This window comes from Cydia strobilella, chromosome 7 (assembly GCF_947568885.1).
Source record: "Cydia strobilella chromosome 7, ilCydStro3.1, whole genome shotgun sequence".
NCBI classification, from domain to species: domain Eukaryota; kingdom Metazoa; phylum Arthropoda; class Insecta; order Lepidoptera; family Tortricidae; genus Cydia; species Cydia strobilella.
This window is the reverse complement of record NC_086047.1, coordinates 7666119-7678215: the sequence shown is the minus strand read 5'-3', so window position 1 is coordinate 7678215 and position 12097 is coordinate 7666119. Positions and strand designations below refer to the sequence as shown.

General features: G+C 35.0%; 2 protein-coding genes across 2 annotated transcripts in view; both read left to right on the top strand.

The window, feature by feature from the left end:
• The window catches only part of LOC134743136 (adult-specific cuticular protein ACP-20-like), a 294612-nt gene extending 293780 nt beyond the window's left edge, over positions 1-832 (top strand). The window contains exon 5 of the transcript XR_010127992.1: positions 822-832. The gene's annotated coding sequence lies outside the window, so the exon portion shown is untranslated. The remainder of the gene's footprint in view (positions 1-821) is intronic.
• The window catches only part of LOC134743114 (very long chain fatty acid elongase 7), a 37365-nt gene extending 26691 nt beyond the window's left edge, over positions 1-10674 (top strand). Inside the window, exons 5-9 of the mRNA XM_063676447.1 lie at positions 2729-2785; positions 4252-4357; positions 8925-9061; positions 9388-9549; positions 10257-10674. Of these exons, the coding sequence (XP_063532517.1) occupies positions 2729-2785; positions 4252-4357; positions 8925-9061; positions 9388-9549; positions 10257-10397 (603 nt within the window). The 3' untranslated portion in view covers positions 10398-10674. The remainder of the gene's footprint in view (positions 1-2728; positions 2786-4251; positions 4358-8924; positions 9062-9387; positions 9550-10256) is intronic.
• Positions 10675-12097: the final 1423 nt, after the last annotated feature.

Here is a 12097-nt window from a genome sequence, read left to right as displayed (position 1 = left end):
CTGTCCTGATGAGCATCAAAGGCGGACTTCATATCTGCCTAATATAGCATCAGTCGAAAAGTGTAAGAAAAGGTCCTACACGACAGTTACTTACTTTTGATTAACACATTTGGTTGTGGGAACTTGTATTTGCTTAGTAACGTAAGTAGTTTGTAAAACCCATTTGAGCCGACGTGATGTTTGTTTGGATAAAACGTATAAACGTACCTATAGAAAAAAAATATTTTGGTAAAAACGTCATCAGGTTTTTCGGTAAACTGCTTCTTTTCCGTATTCATTGCCCCAAAAAATCCTCATGCTTAGTTCTACGGAGTCCTTTCTAAGGCTTAATAAACGAAGCAATACCTACGTATGTTTGACGAAAATTAATATGTTCATTTCCTCATGTTTCAATTTGTTCATTAGGAAGTTATTTATGAATTAATTATATGTACAAGCGAAATTGTTATTTTAGTTAAATAAAATAGAAAACCGGCCAAGTGCGAGTCGGGCTCGCGCACGAAGGGTTCCGTACCATTACGCAAAAAAACGTCAAATAAATCTCGTTTGTCTACTATTTATTTTATTCTGTTTTTAGTATTTGTTGTTATAGCGGCAACAGAAATACATCATCCGTGAAAATTTCAACTGTCTAGCTGTCACGGGTCGTGAGATACAGCCTGGTGACAGACGGACAGACAGACTGACAGCGGAGTCTTAGTAAAAGGGTCCCGTTTTTACCCTTTGGGTACGGAACCCTAATCTATATATATAAACGTAAAAGTCCTGACTGACTGACTCACTTAAAGCAACGCCCAGCCCAAACCGTTGGACCTAGAGAGCTGCATTTTTCACATTGGGTAGTTCTTATAACGTTAGTATCCACTAAGAAGGGGTTTTTCAAAATTCATCCCCCAAGGGGGCGAAATGGGGGTTCAAAGTTTGTATGGGGTTCAAGTTTTATTTTAAGCTAGCAATGTGAAACTTCGTTAAAAGATATATTATTAAAATACAAGAAAACTAATTTCAGCGTTTTTTATAAATTCATCCCCTAAGGTAATGAAAAGGGGGTTGAAAGTTTGTATGGAGATCAAACATTTATTCATTTTATTGAGTGCGGGACTGGAATCTCTGTATAAAGGTATATTATTAGCATAGAAGAAAAGGAATTTCAGCGATTTTAAAAATTCATTCCTTAAAGGGGTTGAAAAGGGTTTGAAAGTTTGTATAGGGTTCAAATTTTATTTTAAGCTAGGAATTAAAAACTTCGTAAAAAGGTATGTCATTAAAAGAGTAGTAAACTGATTTTAGCGTTTTTAAAAATTCATCCCGTAAAGTGGTTAAAAAGGGGTAGAAAATTTGTAGAGTTCCTAATTTTATTTTAAGCTAGGTACTTGAAACTTCGTAGAAAGGTATTTAATTAAAAGGGAAGAAAACTTATTTCAGCATTTTTGAAAATTCATCCCCCAAGGTGGTAAAAAAGAGGTTGAAAGATTGTATGGAGCTCAAACCTTTTTTTGAGTACAGGACTTGAGTCTTTGTATAAAGGCATATTATTAGAATACAAGAAAAGTAATTTAAGCGTTTTTAAATATTCATAACCTAAAAGGGTTAAAAAGGGGATGAAAGTTTGAATCCATTACAAATGCTTATTGAAACTTCTTAGCAAGGCATTGTATAATATTACAAAAAAGATATTTCAACGTTCTTAATAATTCTACCCCTAAGAGTGTTAACCTCTCGAATGCCGGAACGCGGATCCACGTTAGTAGGTATTGAACTCTAATTATTAATTGGATCCACGTTCCGGCGTTTGAGAAGTTAAAAAGGGGATGTAAGTTTAAATATGTAGTACAAGTTTTCGTTTAAGCTAGGAACATGAAACTTGGTAAAAGGGCATTATATTAAAATAGACGAAAACTGATTGCACCGTGTTTGAAAAGTTTGTATTAATAAAGTTTGCATTTTTTTTTTAATTTTTTTTTTTTTAAATAGTGGACTTGAAAATCTAAGTGTTGAGTTATCGAAAACATTTTTTTTTTCAGTTAGGGGCTTGAAACTTCGTACTTTGTGAAAGACAAATTTCATGCGCTGTATAATTATTAACAAATGATTTACCGTCCCTACTGATATCATTGCTGCATAATGTTCTATGCTCATTTAAAATTTAAATTTTTTTTTTGTTTTTTTTTTACATATAATAATAATAATAGAGCCTTTTATTCCTTAAGTATACATGTAGTTACAATTCATTTTACTTATATTTATTTTTTAATTTAAGGACCCCTTCTGGATATAGGCCTCCTCCAACTTTTTCCAATGTGTTCTGTTTTGTGCTTTCTTCATCCAACTTTGTCCAGCTATTGGGACAATATCATCTATCCACCTGGTATTTGGTCTCCCTCTGTGTCTTTTTCCATGAGGTCTATGCCATTCTGTCACCACTTTGGTCCATCTCTGGTCTTCTAATCTGGCTAAGTGGCCTGCCCACTTCCATTTTAAGGATCTTGAGTGGTCGAGTGCATCTATCACTTTAGTTGTGTTTCTTATTTCTGAGCATCTCTTCTTGTCTCTAAGTTTTATGTTGAGTACATGTACTCAACATTTTTTTACCTATAGTCACAATAAATATATTATGATTATGATTATGAATATATAACCACCAACATACAAATCCACGCGTACGAAGTCGCGGGCATCAGCTAGTAAATGATATATTTTAATGATAACATACATTGGTTGTTTACAGACAGCGTCCGGATGTTGGTGGTACTACTTTTCTAAATTCACGGAGTTTTTCGATACTGTAAGTATTCTACTATTTAAGTGTGATATGTTGATAACTATTATAAGTTGTAACATTATAAAATTGACTTGGACATTATGTAACTTATTTAAATTAGCAATACATACATTATATAAACTGAAACATTATATAGGTACCAACGAAAAAAAAAGTTAAGTATCGAGGCCCAGGGCTGGGGGAAGCAACGTCTTCTTCGTTCGCAACCTTGGGAACAGACAGCGGTTAATTTTCTTTCGTATATAATTGTATCTATAATAATTATTATTATTAATATGTACATTTATAATACAATTATAATACATGTTTCAAATTATTTTTTTATTTATTCTTAATCTTAATCTATAATTGTATTTATAATTTACAAATTAGTGGTCACTAAAAATATCACAAACAAAATATTTAATAAATATAATTGATCTATTCCCTAGTTATACAGACGTTACGAGTATATTCATATTATTTGAAGGATTTGGAAACAAATTAGAAATAGTTATTTGTGCAACAAGAGAGGAAAGTTGGTTTTTCTTGCTAGTGTTTATTTTGAGTCCCGAGAAAACGAAAGACTGAAAAACACGAGATGTAAAATAATTTTGCTCTCGTGTTGCACATATAATTTTTCACCTCAGTAGTGAGAACATATTAAAGGTTAAAATGTATTTCGAATTACACAGAATAATACAGAGAAACAAAAAAAAAATTGTAATAGAAGTATGAAGTGGCAGTTCATGGCTTTCACTAAATTAAAAAGCTACTTTGTTTCACTTCCTGGAGTGAGAAAACTCGCAAGAAAAAAAAAAAGAAAAGTAGGCTTGTTCGAGCTGCTGAGGTGAAAATTTATATACTAGTGCATTTTTTTAAATAGTTTTTGTTAGACTTGTAAAAGTTATAAATTACTTAACACTGCCAAGGTGCACCAACACCAAGGCAACTTGTTGGCGATTATGTTTATTTCCGCAACCTTTATGGTCACACCGCAGCATTTGCATAAGTCTATGAGTCTGATTAATATTGTAGGTGAGAATTTGTTGGCTTCCTTTACGTACGCTTCGCCTCGCCTAGCTTCTATGAATCGTAGTCGTAAATGAGATGTTTTCGAATATTTGAGTTTTATTCACGGAAATATACTACGTTCTTTGAGCTCTATCTTACCTTAAACTAATTATATCAGTTCACATTTAACTTCAGCCTTCCAATAGATATTTTGTATTATAACAGAATTAGACAAAGAACTTGACAAAGAAGTTCAATTAAAATATCTTTCTCATATAAAAGTCCCAGATTCGCAACACGCGCAACAGGCACGGTACGGCCCTTTTCAAATAAATTGAGAATGTAAATTACACTTTATTTATAGATTATAAAATAACCAGAATGCCTGGAATTTCATTCTTGACCGCTGACCGGTTTCATACCAAGATATTTTTAGACGGACGGTGTCCATAATTTGAACTCGACGCTTGTTACAGATTTTCTTCGTGATGCGAAAGAAGTTTGACCACGTATCCAAGTTACACGTGATCCACCACGGCATCATGCCCATGTCCGTGTGGTTCGGAGTAAAGTTCACACCAGGTACCTATTTTATTAACAAACATTCTCAATTTTAAAAACCATAAAAGTAAAATACAAGTTTAAAGCTATCGCTTGACGCATTTAAGCCTGTAGGGCTGTGTGTAATTTTAAAAATGTGTTTATTTGTTTTTTGACGATTTATAAATTTATTACTGATTTGGTCTACCTAAATAGGCCTAGTTTGTTCGAAAATGTAAAGGCGTTATTGACCGGATCAATATAGACTAAGTACAATAAAGTTACATTTATTCCTCACAGAAGCACTTTTTATACCTGAGTATGTTGTCTAAGAGACTGAATATGTTGTATGATAAAGATTACATAGTAAGTAGGAACGTGTAACAATATAGTACTTATTTAAAGTACTTTACAACTATTTTAAAAGTTAATAACCTACATTAAAGTACGAAATTAGTGGTTTCGTGATTCGAGCACGTGCACAATCTTTAACCACAATCTAAATCACTTAACTCGTAGTATTAAATTCCTTTAAAAATTCCAATAAGTCTAATTTGGAAAATTTTCAACAATAGACATGATCATATTTAAACGATCATTCTCCCCTCTAACGACTGTCACTTTATAGAGCTGCAGACGTGTTATAGATTTAAATAAAGGCCATTATACTGATAATTGTTCGGTCAGTTCAGAATGTTCCTATCTGTCCATCACACAACCCTTATCCAGGTTTATTAACTCGACAGTAACTTGACTAATCAGATCCTGAACTGTCAGTCATAGTCAAAATTTGAAATCATCAACACTATTAAAAAAATACTAAATTAATTTATCTAGCTATCTACGATTTAGTAACTCTATGCACATAAAATTCCACAAACAAATTTACTAAATGACTTAAATATGTGAAAAATCCCGTTCCAAGTTTAAACATTTCTATTCGAATGAGGTTGCTTTTTTAAGATCAACCATACAGAGGCGAATATTTGCGTATGAAAACTTGCAACTTTAAATGCATTTTTTATCGAAACTACTGCAGTCTAAAATGAAGTCAAAATCAGTCCATCGACTCAATTTTTTGCAAGTTTTCTAATGGTACCCTTCTTACAAATGAAATAAAAAATCTGGTTACCCCTCAACCCCCTAAATTTCCCCCTAAAATAAGAAATAAGCGGGTTTAACTTATTTACAATACTAGTGGTGGTAATTGCTATAACTGTTCCAAATTTTAGGTAGATCTACGTCAAACGGTCTCTGAGAAAAACGCATTTAACTGATTTGCAAGACCGAAGTGATCCCATAAGCGTTCCGTTTGTCAAAATAAAGTTTTGCACTTCTTCTTCTTCAAGTGCCTTCTCTATCCCAGAGGTTGGCGACCTTATGCCTATATGCCGTTCTATCCTTAGTCATGTGAATTAGTTAGTGGTAGTTTTGCACGGAACACTAAAAATATATATATTTGACGATCTTTTTGTGAAATTCTTAGTATTCAATTTGATCTGTATAATAATTCAAGATTATTATGGAATAATATTAACATCAATAAATTTCTCTGATAATTAGCGACTTGATTTGAAACCGGTATCGTTTCGCAATATCAAATATATTAGGCTATTATAATGAAACATCAAAATCGGCTTCAATTGCAAAGCGTTATCTGGTTTTTCGATAATTATGTTGTTACGACCGGTTAGAGCAATACTGGGATCTCCTCGAACGAGTTTCTTGTAAATACTATGTAGTTGCGTAATACGTTAAAAACTACACATTTTTTAAGTATAATCCAAAGACATGTATTTATTACCTATGGAATTCTGAACTAAAATTTGTTATTAGATGCAGATTATATTTTCTTTAATAAAATATTAAAATGACCATAAATGTAAAAATTATGTAGACAACATCAGGCGTTATACTTTTTTATTATATTGTCACGCCGTAAATGCGTATTATAAATAGGTAATTCAATTTCATAGTCTTATTTATTCGATACTAGCTTTTGCCCGCGACTTCATCTGCGTGGAATCAGGAAGACAATGATGATAGACCAGATCCAGCTCTAGTTGCACTTGAATCGAGTAAATAATGACTTTAATAGTTTTAATACATTTACACGACATTGTATACGTATTTATAAGATTAGTGTTATAAGGTAAAGTGTAAATTAGTTAAGGAAACTGTTATAATGAAATTTATTCATGAATGTTTGTAGAACGGTCATATTTACTTGCAATGTCTATATATGTTCATGTTACAAATAAATATTTAGTCATTAGTATATTAGAGAGTTAAATAAATGATGTCGTATGACGTAAATCATAGGATATCATGAGAAAATTTCCTAGTTTAGTTTCTTTTATTCATTTTCAACGATTCATGTTATGGTTAACCTACACCGTCCTACAGTAATTTGCAGCGTTATTGGTACATTTATTTATATTTAATAATGTTTAGAAATTACTCTCATACGTACTTATTATTTATAACCATGTAAGCTAGTAAAGCTGCACAGCTTGTATCAAATCAAATGAGCATCTAATCAATAAAAATTTAAGAGTTTTGAATAATTCACGGTTAGTTTCACTAGACTTGTATTGATCGGGATATAGACCGTGATTACCTTTTGTAATGTTTATGAGCTCCCGATATTACGACGCAGTTACATGCATCTTGTTCACCGTTACCATCGGTCGCACTCGTGTGAATGCGACCGATGGTAACTTTGAAAGCGAACGCAGCCGACGCGCAAGAATGAGGGTAGACCGAGCGCGGTCTACACAACTTTGACACCCACCCGCTATCTTCAGTTACCCGTGAACAAGATGCATGTAACTGCGTCGAAATATTGGGAGCTCATAAACAATACAAAAGGTAATCACTGTCTATATCCCGGTCAATATGTCTAGCAATAAAAATTTATTCATTTCTCGTACAACTTGTATGTATTATAACATAAAACTAAAACTAACTAAGAATAACAATTTATAAATAATAAAAATTATAAAAACTAATATTGTCTTCGGTTACCGCGATAGTTACTCATGAAATAAAACTATGAAAACGGATTATATCGCGTATATTGAATTTATAATACATCCCGACGTTTCGAACCCTTTACAGCGTTCGTGGTCAACGGGTGACTGAGGAAAACTTACAAAGTGCAAAAATACCCACATACTAAAATAATGAACAATCATAGACTATAAACTTTAAGGCTGGTTGTACATGCAAAATCGGTTCATAAGGCTAGTTATACACTACAATTATTTTCAAGTAAAGATATATATAATATTATCTTCGGTTACCCGGTCGGTGTCACCCGTTGACCACGAACGCTGTAAAGAGTTCGAAACGTCGGGATGTATTATAAATTCAATATACGCGATATAATCCGTTTTCATAGTTTTATTTCATAAAGATATATATATATATATACGCGATAAAAACTACGCCGGCTCCAACCCTACACCACGGACCCGAGACGCCGAGTTTGTTGCCGGTCCCATATTGGGATACCCTCATACAATTTAGGAGGGAATTAAATCTTCTCGGGTCCGTGGTGTAGGGTTGGAGCCGGCGTAGTTTTTATCGCGTATATATATATATATATCTTTACTTGAAAATAATTGTAGTGTATAACTAGCTTTATGAACCGATTTTGCATGTACAACCAGCCTTAAAGTTTATAGTCTATGATTGTTCATTATTTTAGTATGTGGGTATTTTTGCACTTTGTAATTTTTCCTTAGTCACCCGTTGACCACGAACGCTGTAAAGGGTTCGAAACGTCGGCATATATTATAAATTCAATATACGCGATATAATCCGTTTTCATAGTTTTATTTTATAAAAACTAATTTAAATAAAAAAAACATCTAAGTAAGGCCCCCGCGGCATTGTGCCAAAGATGCTGGCAGCATTCCCTCGCCGAATGGCAATACTTATGCGCTGCGAGAGAAAGCCGCCAGCTCTCTGGTCACCAGGTGCGTCGACGAGCTTTTTGCTTAGTTCTTTAAAAATAACTTTTGCGCTTGGACCCCACGGCCCGAGTGTCTCGACACCAAATGCCACAAAGTGGTATTGTGGGCTGAGACCTCGGTACTTAGCGAACTTTTTGCCTTCAGCCGCCTCGGCAGCCGCCCCAGTCTTGGTCGAAGTTCTTGGGGGAGATGGGACGGGGCTAGTGTATCGACGCAGGTGGCGTGCCAGACTAGCAACCGTCTCATCAATAACATATTTTTGAGATTATTCGAGTCCTGCTACAGTGTGTCTGTTCTAAATATGTACCATGGTGTCCAGACTCTTGGACCGTGGGACCCAAGCACTTAATTACTTATAACCGGGACTACCAGCTTCCGCTTGTATCACTTACTCACCATATTCACTATTGCCCTAACCGAGGAATCGTTGCCAGCATCCGTGATTTCATTATATGCAGCGGTTTTTAGGTGTATTTTAGTTCGAATTTATATTTTTAATTTTATTAATTGTGTCTCCATTTTCTTTTCATGATTTAGGTGTCTTAAAATAATTCTAATACAACCTAAAAGTTTCACTAGTTATACTAAAATTAAATGCTTATCTGTAATTTATTTTTTATTTTTTTCAGGTGGTCACTCAACTTTCTTCGGCATGCTGAACACATTTGTACACATCATTATGTACTCGTATTACCTGCTGGCCGCCCTCGGACCTAAGGTGCAGAAGTACCTGTGGTGGAAGAAATACCTCACCGCACTGCAGATGGTTAGTACATTAATATATAATGGTTAAAAATAAAACTCAGTAAAACTTAAAGTACGCACAAATGCGAAAAAGTGGTACAGAGAAGGTGGAGTGGTAAGATGCATTATGTCATGTATGATTATTGTTTAACGGATAATAAAATAGTAGGTACACACAATGCACATGAACAAAATTAAGTGTAGGTATCGCTGTAAGCTTTAGGCTGCTAGCTGCAGGCTTTATTTGTTTTGTGACGCCCAGAGGAAAACGTATAATCCTAGCAAAATACCAAAATTGACCCGTCCAGTTTGCTAGTACCCTTACTAATTTGTTACTGCTTATTTCAGGTCCAGTTCGTGCTTGTGTTCTTCCACACGTTCCAACTGCTATTCACGGAGTGCGACTATCCGCGCGCCTTTGTCTGGTGGATTGGCATGCACTCCGTCCTGTTCTACTACCTCTTCTCCGACTTCTACAAACAGGCTTATCTGAAGAAGGAAAAAGCTAAAGTGAGTACCTACTTCCTACTTCGAACTCTTCTCGACTTTTAAAAGGAGCTTAGTTGAAGAAAAGCAAAGTTAATTGTACGGTACGGTACATACTACTTTTAGATGATTGCCAAAGGAATACAAATTGTTTTTCAATGCTAATATCACAAAACTACTTGATACCTGTCTATAGCAGAAACTTAATAAAAATTACCATTATTGGCATAACGCCTACACTTTAAACGATGATTCATTTAACTGCCATATACGATCATGATTATAATACCTACTGATTACATTGTATAACCTAGGGTCACACCCTTGATCATTTGCATGTCTAGGCAATTTTTCCGTAACCTGTTCTCTTGGTCACTGGAAATATTTAAAACATATTTCCTGGTTGATGTTCAAGACTGAACCTAATTTGTATATGACCACTTCCTTTTTCTATGATAAGTAGGCGTGTTTGACATGGCGTGCTACCTTTGCTGGTAAATATTTTAGGTAAACAAACCTCTTCAAGCATAACTAGATTGTGAGGACCCTGAAATCAAAGGTTAATACTCAAAAAAATATACATATCCAGCTCTTAAAATGTATAATGTGGGAGTAAAACTATTTCAAACATCTCAATTCGCTAACCAAATTTGACAGTAGAAAATAGATAACTTAGATAAGATAAATATTGTATTTAAGGGTAGTTTTGTGAACATCATATATCTTTTCAGATCGCCAAAGCGAAAGTAGCAGCGGAAGCAGCGAAATCGGAATCAAAAGACATGATGTACCCACTCCTGAACGGGTTCAGCAATGGCGCCGCGCTTGGCGACGTGCGGCAGCGAGTCGCCGGCGCCGTCGCCGCGCAGTGACCGCCGCGCGCACTTAAGTAGATCCTAGAACAATCCACCCGCAACCACGGGGGCACTACCGACTCAAATAGCCAACTCTGCTCCTCATTCCGGTAACCAAACGCTACCGGAGAGCGAAAGGGGTAGACGTTTCGCATTTTATCTGGCCCTTTAAATAAGAGTACCCGATGGAGAAAGCTCAATTAGGTAATCATAAGTTATTGTTAATAATTAGATATAGAATTGTTATAAAGTATCAGTGTAGATAATGTTGTGTGACTGCGTAATTTACAACGTAGATACTTAAGACTATCCGCAGACCAATAGACGACTGGAGTAATACCTAATTACTTACTGTATTTTTTTTTTGTGTGAAGTTGAGTATTTACGTCCACGCCATCAATCTGGTTTGCGGTTAGTGTAGTCTAGACATCTTTGTAAGGTCAATGGAAAAACCCGTCTACCTGTTTAGATGACCGTTCAACTTTAATTTGTTCCGATATGTTTTGTTGTCTAAAAGTTGCTTGCTTAGCATTAGCAACCGTCCACGTTTGAGACGACCGACCGATGTTTGTAAAAATGAGAGGGTCGTTTAACCCTCGTTTTTATGCAACCTGTCCCGAAATCATGCGAGTTTATTTGTGACCATTACATAATTGGGATCCTTGCATGGTTATCAGTAGTAATCATAATCTACAAAAAATATATAGGCTCATTGTACCTCAACACTACCTTTTAAAACAATAGTTACGTTACGCCAGAAACCTCTCATTGTTGCTTCTACGATTTCCCGTGCTATGAATCTGGCATTGATCTTAGTTTAATTATACTGTAACGAACTTATTACCTTCCTTATGATTATGACTGCAGCTCGTATTTCCAATATGTACCGAGCGCTGCGCCTCAGGCGCACCATTATTAGTATGGTCTGCGATTACGCTTAGTTTGAACGGATTTCGATGTCATATGTTATACAGCTTCTTCTCAGACAATGTACTCGGTAAAAGAGGTAATAGTCCAGTAATGCTACTTATCGTGTTGACATTGCTAGTAATTGTGCGAGTATAGTGCGACATAAAATAGTGGAAATTAAATAAAATGGAACTAAAAAATTCCATACTAAATTGTTGCCATGTTTAAGAATTTTACGTCAAAAATGTGACAGTTACGTAGGAAGTGGCGCCCTCATTTATTTTTTACAATTTCTTATCCAACTATACGTGAAAGACGAAAACATTTTTGTTAACGATTCCGTCGAATAGGACGAGTGTGTGTCTAATGTGTTAGTGCCATTGGGAGGTACCGACGCCTTGCTAGTGTACATAATCCAACTATTCCGGTAAAGATAGACGTTAAATATAATGATGAAAATGCCAATACAAAACGATGTAAATAGTACATCGTACTCCATCTCAGTCGAGAATTCAGGAAATTTAAAATAGAGGTGGATTGAACGTAGAGGTTGAAGGTTTGATTTGTAGTACAAGTTCAATGTTTAATTAGAATTTGCTAACTTACCTATTTCACGATGTTATAATTATTTGCCTCCTCATTCAACTTACGATTTGACAAGCCACTACGTGACGTATCACGAAATCTAGTAAATATTTCACGGCTGAATGTAAGGCTACACTGTGGTTGGTTTTACATTTGTCGAACTACTGCGGCATTATTATATAGTACTTAATTCCAGCGTAGTCGCGGAGGTTACCCTTGGATTT